The sequence below is a fragment of the Esox lucius genome, chromosome 21 (genome assembly GCF_011004845.1).
Source record: "Esox lucius isolate fEsoLuc1 chromosome 21, fEsoLuc1.pri, whole genome shotgun sequence".
NCBI classification, from domain to species: domain Eukaryota; kingdom Metazoa; phylum Chordata; class Actinopteri; order Esociformes; family Esocidae; genus Esox; species Esox lucius.
In genome coordinates this window covers 8,050,171-8,069,157 of record NC_047589.1, presented here as the reverse complement: position 1 = coordinate 8,069,157, position 18,987 = coordinate 8,050,171, and the positions used below count along the sequence as shown (strand labels likewise).

General features: G+C 43.6%; 1 protein-coding gene across 11 annotated transcripts in view; it reads left to right on the top strand.

Annotated features, from left to right (window-relative positions):
• Nucleotides 1-1,132: 1,132 nt before the first annotated feature.
• Nucleotides 1,133-18,987, top strand: part of myom1b (myomesin 1b) — a 34,371-nt gene continuing 16,516 nt past the window's right edge. For 2 of the 11 annotated variants that reach the window (XM_010885424.5, XM_010885433.5), the window contains exons 1-20: nucleotides 1,133-1,311; nucleotides 1,821-2,045; nucleotides 5,843-5,896; nucleotides 6,132-6,263; nucleotides 6,407-6,581; nucleotides 7,905-8,062; nucleotides 8,222-8,314; nucleotides 9,426-9,514; nucleotides 9,752-9,793; nucleotides 10,238-10,258; nucleotides 11,187-11,348; nucleotides 12,260-12,421; nucleotides 13,399-13,540; nucleotides 14,321-14,520; nucleotides 14,689-14,742; nucleotides 15,092-15,216; nucleotides 15,826-16,009; nucleotides 16,147-16,321; nucleotides 16,625-16,746; nucleotides 18,778-18,795. In XM_010885424.5, coding sequence (XP_010883726.2) covers nucleotides 1,885-2,045; nucleotides 5,843-5,896; nucleotides 6,132-6,263; nucleotides 6,407-6,581; nucleotides 7,905-8,062; nucleotides 8,222-8,314; nucleotides 9,426-9,514; nucleotides 9,752-9,793; nucleotides 10,238-10,258; nucleotides 11,187-11,348; nucleotides 12,260-12,421; nucleotides 13,399-13,540; nucleotides 14,321-14,520; nucleotides 14,689-14,742; nucleotides 15,092-15,216; nucleotides 15,826-16,009; nucleotides 16,147-16,321; nucleotides 16,625-16,746; nucleotides 18,778-18,795 — 2,269 coding nt within the window. In that variant the 5' untranslated portion in view covers nucleotides 1,133-1,311; nucleotides 1,821-1,884. The remainder of the gene's footprint in view (nucleotides 1,312-1,820; nucleotides 2,046-5,842; nucleotides 5,897-6,131; nucleotides 6,264-6,406; nucleotides 6,582-7,904; nucleotides 8,063-8,221; nucleotides 8,315-9,425; nucleotides 9,515-9,751; nucleotides 9,794-10,237; nucleotides 10,259-11,186; nucleotides 11,349-12,259; nucleotides 12,422-13,398; nucleotides 13,541-14,320; nucleotides 14,521-14,688; nucleotides 14,743-15,091; nucleotides 15,217-15,825; nucleotides 16,010-16,146; nucleotides 16,322-16,624; nucleotides 16,747-18,777; nucleotides 18,796-18,987) is intronic. The other 9 variants (XM_010885426.5, XM_029116275.2, XM_010885428.5 and 6 more) reach the window with 7 other exon arrangements.

Below are 18,987 nucleotides of genomic sequence, written 5' to 3'. Positions count from 1 at the left end.
ATAGCATAAAGTAATCAACTCACGATCATGTTATTGCATTCCTGACTGGAAGGGAAATTGAGCATTCAACTGAAAGGTGGGGAATCTTTAGAGGAAAATTACATCCATATGAGTCATGATTTGACACAATGTTCAGTAATACGGGCTTTGCCTTCCATCAGAGTAATTCGCTGGGATTGTTATTTTATATCCTATTGAAAAGCTGAACAATTATACTTTCATGTTCAGTCAGACAGTCCATCGAGATTAGATCCTGTACTGTATAGCATATCTGACTCACCTATAAGAAACTCCCAAAGCTATCAAAACATATATTCGTGAAATAGCGTCATGAAGACACTTTTGAATAGTTATAACACGTAAAGGTCCTTCATAACGAAGCAGGATACTTAGTAATCAATCACTACTTGGCGTGAAGTCGTGTTTGACCATTTGAAATGCAGCTTCAAATTACTATTGCCATCAAGTAGGACGCCACAGACATCCATGATAGGCAAGATACATTTATGGCTATGCTCTCGCTCGCTAGCTCGCTCTCCCAAACACACACACACACACACACAATGCTACCTGGCATTTGTTGTGTGACACAGGCAACAATAGCATGACTATACTTAGTCACAGACACAGCTGAAGCTCTAGATGTCATGCAGGGCCAAGACAGCCGTAAAAGAATATTGAACAATATGAGACAGGCCACACTATTCATTGTTAATATTAATAATATGTAGTAGCCTAGTATGAACTATCTAAGCCTACCAGGCAACCTCAAGTTCAGCTCTCTGGGCAAGTCAAGTGGCCTTTCTGTAGATATATTCTATTAACATAAGAAGTAGCCAAATACTGTTTAAATACAACATTAATGAGACTGGTTATGTGATGAGCCAATGCTCTGTAGACAAAAAAAAATCCAGCCACTGATTTATGACAGGCTCTAGAAAATATAGGCCAATAGTATTTGGATGTATATTTTGCAAATAGGTACTCGGCAGTTGGCGATTTAGCAACAGATACAAACTTCACTGGACTAGCCTGGTCTGCTGGTCACTCCAGAAAGTTCAAATATTTTCCCTCCTCACTGCTCCCCGGTGGTCTATATTTATCAGACCTCCTTGCCATAAAAGGACGCGACTGCGGCTTGGCCATTACGTCGAGTGCCAATATTATTTTTGTTGTGTAGACGGCAGCCCTGTACTCTGCTACCGCACCTACCTGCGGCTTTGAGTGGATATCAAAAGGGTTGTTGGCTTACACCTGAAGTTGGACCACTATTTCCTTTGCTTTTAGCAGTTGGTGGCTTTCTGGGCCTAGGTAAGTAATATCGAAAGCGCTACAGGTGAAATTTCCGTTTTTATAAAAAATTATATTACAAAATAACTTTAGGTTATTTTTGCCAATTTCATATGGAATATTATTGTATGTTTTGTGTGCATTTTGATGGTTTGATTGTTTGCCATGTGAATCCTGTTCTATGCCAGCAACAGGGCGCCTTGCAATTTGTTGTTTTCAGATTCACAGGCTCTTCTGCTAAAATCGCGTCGTTAGGTTCGATAAAATTAGTGCATTAGTTGCAATCCACTCATGCCATTGAAAATTACATGCCTATTCATTTTAAGAACAAAGTCAAGGTATATATAAATATACCCAACAATCCAAATTCCATAACCTTTACTCTGTTATTATATCAAGCGACTTAATAAAGTAAAAATTATTTAGCCGACATTGTAAAAGTAGCCCATACACTGAACAACGAATGGATTAAAAAATACTTTTTGGAGCAGTGCTCTAACTGTATTGAACAAAACCATTCACCGGCTAAGCACACAGGCAGGCTACAAGAGAATCGGGGGAAATTCAGGGCACGTGCCAGAAACAGAGGCCAGGATGTCGGGATCCATACCGTTCTACCAGAAACATCACCGACACTATGACCGTGGCTACCGCAGTAAGGAGGTGGAGTCGGCAATTAGCCAGTACCAGACGAGCAGCAGCAACTATGCCGCCCAGAGCAGCAGAGCCAGCGAAAGTCTCAGTGCCAGCAGGGGGTAAGAAGGAGAAAGTACAGTAGCTCTGGCCTATATCCATCTCATCTGTCAGTATTGGTGTCAGAAGAAAGCCCTGCTACCCCTGTAATCCCATAATACCTAATTTCTCCTACTTCTGTCAACTTCTAGCCCCCCCCCATCCATGACCTACACAATCCTGTTTAGTAACCATCCTCCTATTCCATTTCCTGCTTCTTTACTCCCAGTAACATTCTCCAAATATCCATTCTCGCTAAAAAACGTTAAAAAAAATAGAATGTCTGTGAATCCTGCATGAAATTCTAAAAAGCCCCACGCATGGATAGCACGCATTTCAGCTTTCCTAGCGGTGTCAGTTGCATGCTGCCCTGTCTGCTTTTGAACTTATTCAGAGCTTCTTCTTTTAGGACAACATTCTCCTTAGTCCCACAATAGTTCAGTTGGCCAGAAATAGAGAATCTCTTATTCACATTGACTTGGTGGCGATAAAATGTTTGCTGCAGGTTGGTTATGAGCAAGCTGTGTACAGGAATGCACTGTTAGATAATGCAGTGTTACAGATCAGGACAGTATGGCTTAAATACTGATAGCGCACTGGCCTCTGCATACCATATATACATTCTATTGTAATTGTATAAACCTGTTACTAGTTTCCATTCTATAGGATTTGTTCCAGTATTAGGTGGTTTTATTTGGTTGAGACAGTTATGTTTTTTGTTAAGGGCCTTCCTCACATGCTAAAGAAATACTCAAGTGAGGAAGAAAGGCATATTACTATATTGCATTTTAGCATGCTTCTGTTGCTATGGTTTTACATCGACTATGAATGAGGGTCTGATTTCGGGTCAGTGGTTGTGTTTTCCTTTGGATTTCTCAGACCTGTATAATATAGTGGGCATCTCTTTCAGTGGGACATTGTTTGCTGCTTGAAGTATAGGATTTTATGTCATGTTTGGGAACATGTACAACGCTGTTATGGCAATGTATGGACAGCCTAATTGTTGGGTCTTTGTCCTGCCACTTGGGATTTCTGTAGGTACACCAGCGTGGACGTCATGCATAGGGGAAGGCCTTGTGGCTGAACTTCATGCGGAGTGTATTGGTTTGAGGATGATGACGACGGAGGTCCTGATGGATCTATTATCTTCTGTTCCATAGTTGTCGGTGTTCTGTCACACCTCCCCTCAGTTTTTCTTGACTGCCCGATGCTGTGGGGGGTTGGGGACCCCTTTTACACCAACTGGACATGTTGGCAGGCCTGCATTTGGCGGGTCACATTTTCAGCCCAATCTATTTACATGACCCTAACAGTTGGATTACATTTACATTTCCCATTTAAGTCATTAAGCTGAGGCTCTTGTCCAAGAGCGACTAAGAGTGCAGTCGATAAGCATTTGGACAGTTACACAAGTTTTGCGGTTTTGGCTCTGGAAAACCAGCACTTTGAAATTATACAATGACGGTTGGGTTAAAATACAGACTGTCAGCTTTCATTTGATGGTATGTCCATCCATAAAGAATGAACGATTTCAAAATAATTGCATGTTTAGTCCCTCCATTTAAGGGGACCAACGTGATTTGGCCAGGCTTCTCATCTGTTTCTTATTCAGCAGGTGTGTTTGTTTGAATCATTAATTGCATACACAAGATAGTTGTCAATGCCTAGTCGTGATTTTATTATTTGCATTTGCCTATGCAGTTGGTTGCTGGTATCTGACAACACAACAACTAAAGTGACAATTCAAGTTAAACTGGAAATCATGATGCAGATAAATCAGAATAAATCAATCAGAGACATAGCAAAAACATTAGGAATGCCAAAATCAACAGTTTGGTACTTTAAGATGAAGGAAAGCACTGGTTAGCTGGTAGTCCAAGGAAGACCTCTACAGTAGATGACCAAAGAATACTCATAATGAAGAAAACACAACAAATAACTGTCCCAACAGTTTAGGAGCACTCCAGGAAGTAGGCATGGATGTGTTAGCAACTACAAGTGTTTCTGTACTATGTGCTTGTTTACATTAAGAGAGAGAGTATAAAATGCAAGATAGACTTTTCTTGGTGTGGATAATAATTTCCATAGTGTTTGGATACTGCTGAACTTAAATAGGGTCCCCAATTAGAGGCAACGAGGGGCAGCTGCCTCCAATTGGGGACAATCAAAAACAGCAGTGCAGGGAGGCCTACATTTCTGCAACTTTCTGTAACTTTTTACCCTGTCATGAATTTCAAAAATGTTTTGCTTCTAATGAGGCTTCTAATTTCAGCTCATTTTAATTATACAAGTTATCTTTCCATATATTTGAATAAGAAATGACTTATGCCCCATTCAGACATTGGATATAAGGCCACCAATTAGACATATGGTGTATTTTTTAGAAATGAAAGGCACACAAAGGGAAACCCTACAGATACATTTCTTTCCTGCAACGGAGGTAGTCTGTTTGTATGATTGGGGTACGTTGTTGGTGGCATTTTGTAATTTATACAGTGGTAATAGTTTCGATAAGAACACATTGTCTGGGATTTTTTTGTTTGTAGATTAGTGCATTTAATAACGTACATTACAGGCTAATGCAGTAGGTAAATGTAAAATGCACATAAATGGCCATCTTATTCAAATTCTTCTTAAGATTATAATTCACTACTACAGTACTCTGGTACATGTTTGACTCATAGTAAGTTATTGTGGACCGATGAGACAGACATGTACCAGAGTGATGGCACAATAAAAGTGTGGAGAGAACAAAAGGAACTTATCTTTGAAATAAGCTGGAGGCGGTGTTATTTCTTAGGTGTGTATGGCTGCCACTGGAAGGTTTTATTTTTCACTGACAGTACTTTTTTTTGTGTTGATCAATGGTAAAAACTCATTAAATCCATTTTGATTTCATGTTGTAACATAATAAAATGTGCAAAGGTCCTGGGCGGGAATACTTTTGAGAGACTATGCATTTCACCATCTTAGTCATTGTTTCATTCCAAATCCAATGTGCTGAATACAGGAGCCAAAATAGCAACACTTGTATCACTGTTTAAATGCGGATTGATCTGTCCATACATTATTGATTACATAATGTATGGGTATAATGTATGGGTATAATGAATGGGTACCTAGGGTACATAGTAAAATGTTCTATTGGTTTTTGGGAAGGCTCTTTTTGCACCCCTCACTCTTTTGTGTCACTCCCCATGACACAATATCACTGCGCAATCCACACCCCAGAAGAACCCCGTCCTGGACAGTTTTTCGAAGGGAGGGGGGCATGTGGTTTCCATGTCATGTTTAAATGCGACAGGCTTAATGGGTTATGGTGTACAATAGTTCTTGTTCAGTCTCTGCTGACACATGTTGTTGTATGTAGTGTCGTCTTCCTTTTTTGAGGTGAGCTTCGTGGCAGTATCCTTGTTGTATGGGTGAATGCTTGGGTTGTCATTGGTCACCCATTCAAGATATGGAGCCCTGTTTTTATTGCTACCGATTGGTTTGACCAGTAATGCTACTCTGTTCATGTACTTCAACAGAATCAATTTGGTTCACCTTAAATTCAAGTTTTTTGTTGGTAGTGTCAGGTTTGTGGGTTTTGATCTGAGGACCCTTGAGACCTGAGGGCCCTTGTGTATCTCCCCCCTCCTCTCTCATGACCGCCATGTTTCATTTCACTTAATCTTGTTGTTTTTTTTAGATGCTTTTTGATGTTTTTATGTCCTTTTGATGTTCAAAGAGTATGTTCAAAAGTGTTGTCAACAAAGCACATTGACGACGACATACAGAAGGCCTCGTTTTAACACAATGTTTCATTTTGTCGTTGCAGACATGTCGTTGCGCTGCATGAACGAACAACACGTATCCCTTGTAGCTACACCAGGTTTGTTGGTGGACGACGCACTTCAGGGCACAGGGTTTTGTCTCCCTTTCACAGTTAACGATATTTCTCAGAAATGCTGCCAAAACCTCCTCCTTGTTGATGGTTAATATACCCCGTAACTTAATACCCCAGTTCCCTTCCTTATCCACCGCTTCAGACAGCATTCACATTACTTAGATGTTTTCACAATGTGGTCGTTTTGACGCTTCTATGTTGACACTGTCCTGTGTCTTAGACTTAGCGCCTTGTACTCTGGACTGGATGAAAGCCGACTGAGCCCAATGCCCAAGAGAGCCAAGCCCACCTATCTGGCTATGGACAAAGAAAACCAGATCATCGGCTATGTAGTGCCCATCTTCAGGGGCAGGTAAACGAGTGAACAGCCTTTGAACCGTAGTGATTCAGGGAAAGCAAGGCACATTTTGATTCCAGTGGTCCTGACGCTGAGAATGAAAACCCCCACCCCCCCCCCCGCACACTTTCCTCCCTGGCTTTTCTCCCCAACCCTAGTCAGGAGTATGCCAGCGGGTTTTCGGATATGGACGAGACCCGGGTCAAGGAGGGAAGTGGATATGTGTCCCGGAGGAGTCTGTTTACCCGTGGGTCGGAGATGGAGAGGACGGAGCAGACGTCTAGGAAGGTCTCTATGCGCGAGTCTGCCGAGCGCATCTCGCTGAACAAGAGGGTCAGTGCAGGAGTCTGTGTGACATATAAGGGCTTCGATTTGGTCGTTCCCACAGTATAGTGGGCAGTGTTCCATTGTGACCTCACATTGGGCTATGTTTAATCTATATGGTACGAGGGGGTGTGATACATGGCCAATAAACCACAGCTAATAGCTGTTAATGTCTTGGCCACAACGCATTGCGGAGTGTCCAGATTCATTAAGCGCAAAGCTATGGTATTTTGGCAATATCCTGTACCACAAACCCCAGAGATGCTTTATTGCTTTTATAAACCAGTTACCACAATTAGAGCAGAAAACATGTATTTGATTTGAACTACCTGGTTTATAAAGGACTTTGTGAACTGGGTGGATTGAATCCTGACTGCAGATTAGCTGACAGCGATGGGTTAACATAACACAGGTTAGCATACATCTTGGGGAATGGAGTTAAATGGTCAGTATACCACAGCTAAGGGCTGTATCTAGGCACTCTGCATCACGTTGCCTAAAAGCAGCCCTTAACTGGCCATATACAACATCCCTTTGTGCTTAAATATTGAAATCCCAGAGAAGACTATTCACAATAATACCATAATTCAAGGAAATAGTATTAAAAATCCATTAGTAAAGAATCATTGGTGAAAGTAATGTTTCCTCACATTAATTTATTCTGCTCTGCTTCAAATCCCTTTGGGAAGTTTATTTGTGTTCCTAATTCAAGTGTTTGTCAGGGAATATTCTGCCTCGTTTACTTATGCCGAGTCTAAAAGCTCCTGACCCTTGAGTGGGGCACAAACTGTGTCAGCCAACGTCATATCACTGGGTGATACATTCCTAAGGAGCTCAGCTTTAATAAGACACACAGGGGTGGTGTTCTCAATGTTGTCAAATGATTTCATAAGGGTTACTGGATCCACAAGTAAGATCTCATGTCATCGTTTGTAGATCACTGACTCATTAGAACTGTAAATTGCATGGAGACTGCAAATGCAACAGGACTTGAATCCAATCCTTGATATCAGCCCATGCAACTTTCATAATTTTGCGCATTATATTCTATGGGGAATGCGAAAACTGTTTGTTGTTTCTGCAGATAAAAAGATTGGATTCAGCTCTGACAGACTCAGCTAGCTAGACCTAGCATTTGCTGCCTTGTAAATTGTGTCTTGTTTTCTTCAAGTATGCATCGTGAATAAGAATTCATGTGAATTGTATTTGGATTTTTCCTCCTGTGTTTTACAGTTGCACCTGAGAATGTGTTATGATGTGTTTTGGAGGCCCATTGAATGTCTTACGAAGGCTTTCTAAATGCTCTGCTTAACGGACAACGTAAATCCCCAGATCTATGAGAACGAGGAATACCACAAGCGCATGAACGAGGATAGCCTGATGCACGCCCCGGAGTTTGTGATTAAGCCTCGCTCACACACTGTGTGGGAAAAGCAGTGTGTGAGGCTCCACTGTACCGTGTCTGGATGGCCTGAACCAAGGGTGGTATGGTGAGTACTGTACACACACACACACACACACACACGCAGGTGACACAAACATGTCTCTGCTGCGATTCCAAATGTGCTCAGAAACTCTGTTTCACCTATTTTATCTTTCTCTCCGCTTCCCTTCATTTCTCTTCTCTCGCCCTTTCCTCTTTTCCCAAGGTACAAAAACAATGTGACAATCGACCCGATGGCCCACCCGGGAAAATATAAGCTGGAAAGCAGCTACAACGTTCATTCGCTGGAGATCAACAGGTAGGCTCCGCCCCCAGAACAGTATCTCCTTGCGTTGCGCTCCAAAAAGGTTCAGGTGGTGAGTTGGGATGGGTTTCCACATCCCTGTGAGAGGGCGGACCTGACACCGGATCAGCACTCGTACACTGCCTGGGTGCGGTGGCTCATTGCTGTGTATTAACAGATCATTTTAAACAAGGTTCAGTCATCTCTGGCCGCGGTATAAGCCAGGACGATGTCACCACCGCGTCTCTTTTTATGCCGTAATACAATCGCCGCCCCGGGAAAAGGTCATGTGTGTGTGTGGGCACACTGACAAGCCTGTAAAGGTCTCGGGGTAAGTTGCCGCACACTCAAGGGGGAAAGTGGCTTACAGTCTTATTACTGTATTTGAAGCGTGCGACCTCAATACCCCTCTCTTCGTCTGACCATCTGTCAGACTGGCTGTTGGTCCACTTACCTGTCTCTCTGACCACAGCCTGAGCTCTGTTAGCTGTAGACAGACGTCAGAAAGCTCCTGTCTCTCTGCCCACTGCCTTACCACGGCCTGAGCTCTTCTAGCTGGAGACAGGCACCAGAATGCTCCTGGGGATGCCATTTCGGAGCTTGACTTTCGATAACAAAGAGGACGTCTAAACATAGCTATCGGCCCCGCCAGAGAGAATTTCCAAAGATAGAGGGCCCCCATTAAGGCTTTTTTTAGGCCACTTTACAATGGAGTAAACACTCGAACAGTCTCAGCCGGAGAGAAGAATGTTTAGAAAAAGTTCATCCCCCGAGCTCCACTACACATCGTTTGTGGCTTCTTTTTGCCACCAAAGGTTGGAGAGCACTTCGAAACCACACAAACCCGCACACACAAACCCGCACACACAATCCCGCACACACAATCCCGCACACACAAACCCACAGCACCTGACACATAATGACATCTTCGCGGTCTATTTATTCTCAGAGCATTTCTGACCCTGACTTCAGGGCCAGTGTGACGTCCCTGCTCACACAGCTGTGTGTTGTCTGAGGGCGGGGGAGGGGAAGGGTCTCAACGTACACGTGAGTCGTTAGGCGACTGAAACGCGTGTGTCCAGGACACTGATTCAGCAGGTCTTCTTGACTCCCTTCTCGTTTTCAGGTGTGATTTTGATGACACTGCGCAGTACCGTGTTTCTGCCATGAACAGCAAAGGAGAGCTGTCATCCTATGCCTCCATCGTTGTGAAGAGTACGTGGAATGAAGCATGGTTCTCAGAAGTGTTGCCTTCACAGTGAACTGCACAGTAATCTGCACGATCCATCTATTGGGTGGACGCACATCTATTGATCCATTTTACCACTGCTTTCCTTTAAAAAAAATAAAATACAATTGTAACGTTTTGTTCCTGGCATGTTCCTGTTGACCAGGCTGCAACTGGGCACTAACATGTTAATAATTAGTAACTTTGTGTTAATTCTACTGTAGGGTTCAAAGGAGAGGTGGACGATTCTCTCCCCAAACCCAGACGTAAGTCCGAGCAATACGGTATCATTGAAAATGCACTCATAGATAATCGTTACCCTAATTTATATTAAAGTGTACTGTACATTTATAGAGTTAGTGTGAAACAAAGATAATGAATCTAAATCCATCCATCCATATGTATGTATGGATGTGGGCATACAAACGTACTAAACATCATTAGCATGCGTTTTACGATAGTTTGTTTTGGGTTGGGGGCTGTCTGACCTGATTGAATCCCGGAGCCGGCAGGGTGAAAAGGTTATTTAGTTCTGTCCCTAAACAGGGCAGTAACCACAACCGCTCCCTACTTCTAATGAGAATGTGTCTTCAGTCATAATAACCTGGTGAACAAAACTGTGGAATGGTGCGAGGTGGTGAGGATGACTGGGGATGCTGTGAGTGCTTATTGCTCTAATGGATGTTTTGTTCCTTTGATGCTATGCACAGCAAGGTCAAGAGCCAACGAAGGTAACAGGGTCACTACAGGGGTCACAGGGGTCACTAAAGCTCTGTTTTGGTTTAAACTTGGTGTGTTCACGGATGTGTATGCATGATCACTATTTGTGCGTCTGTTATGTATAAGATCCTGTGATCATATATCTTAATAATATTATATAAATTGCCTGGAAAAGTTCTTCAGATGGTTCAGTTTGGCAAATTTAGCCTCTTTTGTTGTACACAACAGAATATTTGGATTATCGTTTGAGCAAGTGTTGTTTAAGAAAAATATTGAGTCCTATAGCCTTGAAATGAAATGCTGAAAAATATATTTCAGGTAATATAGAGATTCACCCTGCCATTTATAACCTGGATAACATCAATTTGGAAATATTGATTATTTTATTCTGAAGAGTAAATTAACTACTTACATGGTAAACCATGGAAAAGCTTGGAGGGTTTAGTTCTAGTTCATTCAATTCCATTGTTGTTTATTAATATATTTTTTTTAGATAGATTCTAAATAGATTCCAAAATCAGACAAATGTGAGATTGAGTCATTCTAGGAATGATAAATGGGTCAAATATGAATCAGTGTCTAGGGTCTTGACTGCATGACTTGCCTCACAGTTTTGAGACTTTTTTTTACTGTCTGAACATGGTGTTACTGTATTATTTTGGCTCCATCTACACACCTCTGTTTGTTTGAAGTTCATTTGGTTACTAAGAGAGAATAGAATATGGAGATTGGGAGGAGGCAGAGTGTAGTGTCTCGTGGGTTAATGATAAAATCCACACAAATGTGTTTGTTCGTCCTTTTGATACGTTTGAACAATAATGAGCACACATGACTGAACTTGTGTGTTACACAACACATCACTCATCAGTGTTGCATGGTGGGAATGCAGCTGCCCCACAACCTCTGACCCCAGTGTTGCTCTCTTCTCCTTCCCGCTAGTCGGCCTAGTCCCTGAATACGGTATCAACTTCGAGACCCACATCGTGGACGGATTCGGCGTGTCGTTCGGACGGGAGGGCGAGACCATGAGCCTGGGCGCCACGGTGATCATCTCCCCCAATCTGCCTCGTTACCAACCTGAGGTGCAGTGGTACAGAGATGGTACGCGAAGCTCCAGAACTCTCAGCTGATGTCGAATGAGGTTTAATGGGCGGGGGAAATACGTTTGTAAATCAGCCCGCCTATTTTGACACGCCCGATACATACATACGTCCTCTGGGCTATGGTGAGGGACATTGTGTGTTCTGTATGATGGATTCCCAACCCTTTTCAGTTACTGTACCACCAACGGAATGTTGCTCCACTCAGAGTACCCTTGAAGTACCCCCTCGTGTTCATTTTACTAGTAAGCCTAAGGTGCCATGAGTTTTTTCAAGTCCCCCTTGTAGAATGGCCAAGTACCCCTGGTTGGGAACAACTGCATTAGGACAAAGTTCCTCTACATTCATGAGACCCACTGAGAGGCAGGAGACATGACACTGATGCTACTTGGGATTATGTACATGCAGGCTATGATTCATACAGTCTTTTTTCATTAACTCATATTATGATGCTGCTATGCCTCTATGAAATCTGCAACTGGAGAATTTTCTGAAATTGAGTGTCGTGGGACGACACAAACAAATATATAGCGATTTGAGGCACTTCTTTTTTTCTGCTTTACAAAGAGAGATTATGTAGCAGCCACAGAACAAATGCGAACATCAACTTGTATAAGGGACACCAACATTACAAAATGCATCCAATCGTGGTCTGCAAGTCAATCCTTCTACAGGTGTCAGACATAAAACTAAATTAATCTCCAAGTCCAGAGGAGGCGCCATTTCCCATCTTTGCCTCAAACTACACGGTCAATTTAATGTAAGACACGCTCATAATGTGTTGGTGCGCTTCACATCCCCCTCTCTCTTTTCCATCTCTCTACGTCTTTCTGTTTACCAAAAGCTGTGTAGATCAGGTTTTCTGTGGCTCCATTTTAACTTTATCTCCTTCTCTGTTTCGCTCTCCGTTAGATGTCCTTCTGCAGCCCTCCAAGTGGTGTCAGATGCATTGGAGTGGAGACAGGGCCGGCCTGACCCTGACACACCTGAACAAAGAGGACGAGGGGCTCTACACCCTGCGCATCACCACCAAGTCAAAATATGAAACCTACTCTGCCTACGTATTTGTCAGAGGTGGGGACTTCACCATAACCAGCAGTACTGAACACTGCTGCTGTTCGTTTCACTCGTCACTGTATTACAGTCTTGTTTTTGTAAGAGAAATTGATGTGTGAAACCTGCTGTTGCTAACAGTTTAGCTTTCTCTCCATGGACAATCGATCATTATGTCCCAAAGAGACAATCTACCCCAGTGTCAATCTCTCCAGCCTGGTTCTGTATAACCTGGAAAAAATTCCTCACAGCCAACAGCCTAATCTGTTGGTTGCCAGCACTAAGGTATTCAACATTTGTTATCTCATGCTACTACAAGAACCCATGCAATCTGAAGATGATAGAAATAGACCTTAATGTCACAGTTCAGGGATGCTCTGTTAAAGAAAACGCCAGGTACGCTGTCTTCCTCTGTGAATGCAGTGACCTCACAGCAGTGACGACAGACTAACAAAGCCATTCACCTCAGCGCCCTCTCGCACATTCTCAATAAATCAGTCATTCCGTCCCCAAGCAGCTAATTCTGTAACGGAAACCAGCATGCTGTCTCTTTAAGAGTCGACCCTCTTATCCCCTTTCACTTGGGGGCGCTTCTGCTAATTCTGTCCCCTCCGTCCCAGCCTGCACTGGGGTTGTCTGACTTAAGGACCAAGCGCATTCCTGTTATCTCCTAGAGTTTAGCAGTAGTTACAATGCTGTAAAACATGCCGGCGCTGGATATCAAAAGCAAAAGGCACCAAGCAACAATACTTAAAATTCCTGCTGTAGAATTCCCTATGGATTATCCAATGTATTTTGTAATTACATGCCTCATTCATCAGTGTTATCTAAGCACTTTTCTCTTGTTTGTACTCTTTTGTATTTTGTTTCCGATAATAAATGTACATATTGCACTGTGTGTGTGTGTGTTTGTGAGAGAGCGAGAGAAAGAACCGGAAGCTAGTAGGTGAATACTACTCAAACACAATTGACCGCCAACATGCGTGTCCCCAAATCAGATGGAGATGCGGAGGTTGAGGGAGCGCCGGGCGCCCCCCTGGATGTAACGTGTCAGGACGCTAACAAGGATTACGTCATAGTGACCTGGAAGCAGCCGGCGGTGGACGGTGGCAGCTCCATCCTCGGCTACTTTGTGGACAGGTCGGTACCAACACCAACGCGCCCCCACGTCCCCTCCCTCTCTCTCCTGGAAGTTTCCATCTCAGAACCGCTTAGTTCCCTCTGTGGGTTTGGGTCTGCCGGCAACCAGCTTTCACCACATGCCTGAGACAGCATGTCACCTTGGGTTAGACTACAGAATGCCATACCAAAGAGTCCAGTGAGTCAAATGGAAAATCCTTGGCTAATGTTGACACCTCAAGGCAAGCTAGCCAAAAGTCCCTTACCTTCAATTGCTAAGTACATGTGGACTTAAATGGAAATGTACTTTGTGTTATGCGTTGCTAATGGTAGACATCACGTAGAAACGGAACATACAAAACTTATTCACAGTTGACACACAGTACATATTCAATGGACAGTGAGGGCATACGAAGGGTTATGAGCGGGGACTTGCAGTTGGTGGTACATGGACTTGCAGTTGGTGTACACAGCATTACTATCAGTATAGTATACATATCTAGATGCAGAGAGATATAGTTTTGAGGGCAGTATAGTACATTTATTCATTTCTATGTTTTGAAAGTGGCATGATGTGGTGACTAGTGTTTTTGTCTCAGTGGGACAGACTGACGGTTGCTGATGGCCACAGCAGATGGCAGGAATCTACTAAAGTGGGACGATTTTTTTTTTGTCACGACTAACCCGTGCCAAGGACTGTGTCAAAAAGCCCTTCTAAAACGCCATAACAAGGAACTAACCTTTATTGAGTCTTTTCCGAAGGGGCTGAGGCCATAAATTCTGTCCTTTTCTCGCGTTCAGGTGTGAGGTTGGCACAACCCACTGGAGCCAGTGTAACGACACCCCCATCAAGTTCGCCCGCTTCCCCGTGACGGGTTTGGTAGAGGGGCGCTCGTACACCTTCCGCGTGCGCGCCGTCAACAAGAGCGGCATGAGCAGGCCATCCCGCGCCTCCGAGCCAGTGGCGGCGATGGACCCGGCCGACCGCGCCCGGATGAGAGGTATGGTGGACAGCTTGATCTGGCGCCTCGGCATCTGGGTTTACTCGCATGACGTAACTGCGCAAATTATTCTTTTTGCCAGGACGCGCCTGATGTTTTAGCACAAGTGTTTTTTTCTTGTGATGCTACATCTGAAACTGAACCCTGACCTCTTCCTGTGGACTCCAGGTACTTCCGCTCCCTGGACCGGCCAGATCATTGTCACGGAAGAGGAGCCTGCAGGTAGGATGGGTGTTTTTCTGCACTTGTCGCAGGTGATCAGTACTCAGATGAACGTGTGGCTCCGAAAATCCCTTGTGGCCTTCGGTTAATAAAAGAGCATCGTCGGCTTAGTCCCTAAGACTGTTAATCCCTTACCAATTAATCGTAAGTTTTTTTAATTATGTATTTTATTTATTATCAGTAAACAACCACGTATCACTGTCCTGCTATAAACATACTGTATTCCTCGGTAAAAGTAATAGATATCAGCAAAGTCAGTGGTAGTTTTTTTGGGGGATTGACTATGGGGTATGCAACAAATGTACATATGAACTCTTGATTAATGTCCTCTGATGTCACTTTCTGTCAGAGGGTGTGGTTCCTGGCAGACCCAAAAACCTGGAGGTCACAGAGGCCACCAAGAACTATATGGTTTTGAGCTGGAATCCCCCTGGAGAGAGAGGACACGAGGGCATCATGTACTACGTTGAGAAGGTAGCAGAATAGGCTGTACATATGCACCGTATTTAATATACTACAGCATGATATTCAGTACAGTAAAATACATGCATGACTCCAAAACGTCATCAATGTTTTCCATCCAAAACAGTAAATCGCCATGGCAAAATCATTAAATTAGTCCATCTAATTTTGTTATTTTATAATTTAATCAAAATCTTATAAATAGAGAATTACGTGTATATACACATTTAGAAGACGCAGAAGAGAAGTTTCAAGAAGACGCATGTAACCTTCATTGACAGAGACTACTGTGTATATCTAAACTGGAATAACCATCTCAAATAGATGCAATAAATCCCTCTACTAACAAAATAGATTAGTTTAGAAAGCTGTATGTTTTAAAGAAATGTTTATACAGAATTAAATCAATCAAAGCAATTGATATTTAAAAAGAAGTGTAAATATCAGCATGCAACTAAGCATTCTGGGAATATTACATTAATGTTAACTGCCAAAACTGAAGTTTTTAGGATCACAATACTTCTTGGTAGAACCCCTTTGTGACCTTTTTGTCTATGAAAATGGAACCATTTCTTATTTGTGTGTTAGGAGCAGTAATCAAATGGCGGTTGTGTTTCTTAGTGTGTGTCAGGCACAGACAGCTGGCAGAGGGTGAACACGGAGATCCCGGTGAAGTCTCCCCGCTTTGCCCTGTTCGACCTGGCTGAAGGGAAGGCCTACAGCTTCCGCGTGCGCTGCTGCAACTCCGCCGGTGTCGGCGAACCGTCCGAAGCCACCGAAGCCATCACGGTCGGAGACAAGCTGGGTGAGGGTTCACGTGTCACACGCTGTAAAGAGTTTTAAAACAGTATGCCAACACAAATCCATACAGTAGGTGTTTACACATTACCTCAGGATCAGTTCACTTCATTTCTTACTCTCCTGGACCTCTCCCGTCAACAGATATCCCATCTGCCCCGGGCCGTGTGGTTCCCACGAGGAACACAGACACATCTGTGGTGGTAACCTGGGAAGCTTCCAAGAACGCTAAGGAGCTTGTGGGATATTACATTGAAGCCAGCGTCGTTGGCAGCCACACTTATGAGCCGTGCAACAACAAGCCGGTCAAAGGCACCAGGTACTATACAATGGTCCTTCTGACTATCCTTCTAACACATCAGTCACTGTCAGTCAAAAACGTCTGGTGAATTTAATACAACCACATTTTGACATTTCAATATCCTAAAGAGTATACAAAAAAATATGTATAACACATATATAGTAGTCTATACCTATAAAATGTGACAATACGACTAATTCAATACCTTTTGTGATGGTGAGCTTAAGTAAGGTTAACAAACTAAATAAAGGAAATCTGGGACGAAATACGTTCCCTTTACAATGTGCCTTTCAAAGAGTTTTTGATTCCTGACATTGCCAGGTTCATTTGCCACGGTCTGGTGACAGGACAGAGCTACGTGTTCAGAGTGAAGGCCCTGAACGCCGCTGGGCTCAGCGATTGTTCTCAGGAGTCGGAGGCTATTGAAGTGAAGGCTGCTATTGGTGAGTGACATTAAGCTTATGGAGGCACTGTTACAAACATTATGGTAAGAAGCCACTGACGGTAGAACGTATACAAGGTCACTTACGTATACAAGGTCATCCATATACAAGGTCACTTACGTATACAAGGTCAGCCATATACAAGGTCACTTACGTATACAAGGTCAGCCATATACAAGGTCACTTACGTATACAAGGTCAGCCATATACAAGGTCACTTACGTATACAAGGTCAGCCATATACAAGGTCACTTACGTATACAAGGTCAGCCATATACAAGGTCACTTACGTATACAAGGTCAACCAAATACAAGGTCACTTATGTATACAAGGTCAGCCATATACAAGGTCACTTACGTATACAAGGTCAGCCATATACAAGGTCACTTACGTATACAAGGTCAGCCATATACAAGGTCACTCATTTTATGGTGAGATGAAGCACTACTATGACAAAGTCGGGTTATCATTTTATGGCACTAAGCAATGTGTATATATGTAATCTGATTATTGGGTCTATGCCTAATATTTTGTTATTACCTATTTCTTCACTAAGCAGGGGAATAGCTGATGTGTTGTGCTAGTGTCTTCTTTTTTCTGTCGACATCAGAAAACGTTGTCAGCTCTGTGTGGTGTCAGCCATTAGACACCTCCCACGTGTTCATTTCACTCTGTCAATCACCTGATCAAGCCCCACCCGCCACCACAACACCCCCATGTCGAGTCACGACCTATCACCACGCTCCCTGCACAGCCTGAGCCGGGGGTCAGGAGTTGTAGACTTCCCCTAATTTGGGTCAGTGCGATCCAACTCAGCGGTTGTTGCAAACCAGACCGCCTTGCGTTCCTCTGCCACGCGCTACCCTAAACCCCAACCATCCCCACCCCCGTCTCCTGTCCTGAGTCCGGGTTTTATCCACCAAAACCTGATGTTAAAGGTACCTCCTCACCACCAAAAATACCCACTGATCTGCACTACTCACTCTACTCACTCCTCATCTGGGAATAGTAGCTCTGGTTCCAGCTGAAGGCCCCAGGATCAGAGCTAGGGATCACAATGACTAACCGGCCGCGTTAACATACAGCTGTCCCATATTGTCTGCCTGCGCTGTGACTAATCAGGCTCCTAGCATTGGGATATCACTCAGTCTCAGGCCAGCTTTGTGCCAAGCGGCACGCTCTGTTTTCCCTTATGAAACGCACTTAGTGACAATGTCAGTGGATTTCTCTCCACAGTCCATTAGAATGACACAACAGTTGATAGACCTCCCCTTAGTTTCCCAGTCACAAATGAAGCCTAGTCCTGGACCAATAAGCAAGCCCAATGGAAAATCTCCATTCAGTTATGTTTGTTTTAGCCAGCTGGCTAACTGCCTGTCATTGTCCAGGTTATTAAAAATTATATTGTGATACAGACAGACTATGGTGCATACAGGGAAACAAATGACAGCTCCCCCTTAGCATGCAAACAGACAGTGCATAGCTCAAAAACCAACTGTCTGCACACCCAACAGCCAACATACATAGCGGCTATACACAGGTAATTGTTAGGGTTTGTGTTCACACACCTGATTGTCCTTCAGCCATGTCTGTAGGCTGTGTCACAGTGGAATAATAGGTCATGGAGGTCATTTACCCCATATAGTGAATGTGATGAAATCTACTGATATCTTTACTAAAGCACAGTGTGGCTTTTTCATGAAGGGTTGGTACAAAGCCTGCGCACATTGTCTTGTTTCTCTCAAATGCCCGTGCTTTGTGTTTAACTCTGCAACTTGCTTCCTCACGCGGATGTCACTTATTGGTCATCTTGTCTTCATTTCTCATGATCTGTCAGATGAAGACATTGTACTGTAGCTATTTGATATGAGTATTGGTAAAGTTTTCGTTCTCTGTCTGTATCTCTCACTTTCTCTCTTTCTTTCTCTCGTGTGTAATGACTGAGATTTGAGCTGTTTGTTAATCTGACAACTTGTTTCCTCCGCCTGTGTACAATGGCTCATTTTGCTTTTCTCTGCTAACTCCTGTAGGGGGCGGTATTCCTCACGGTGTGTTGCCGGAGTGGGAGTTACCAAGGGGTGGTAACGTGGGTGAACTAACCGAGCACATGCCACGCTGGACGGGCATGCATGAGGCCGTTCAGTGCCCCCCTTACACTATGCTAAACCTCAATGCTCAGACTGACAGCCTGCCTGGTGCTGAGGCCCTCTGCTGGAGCCCATCAGGTTCCCCCGGGGCCC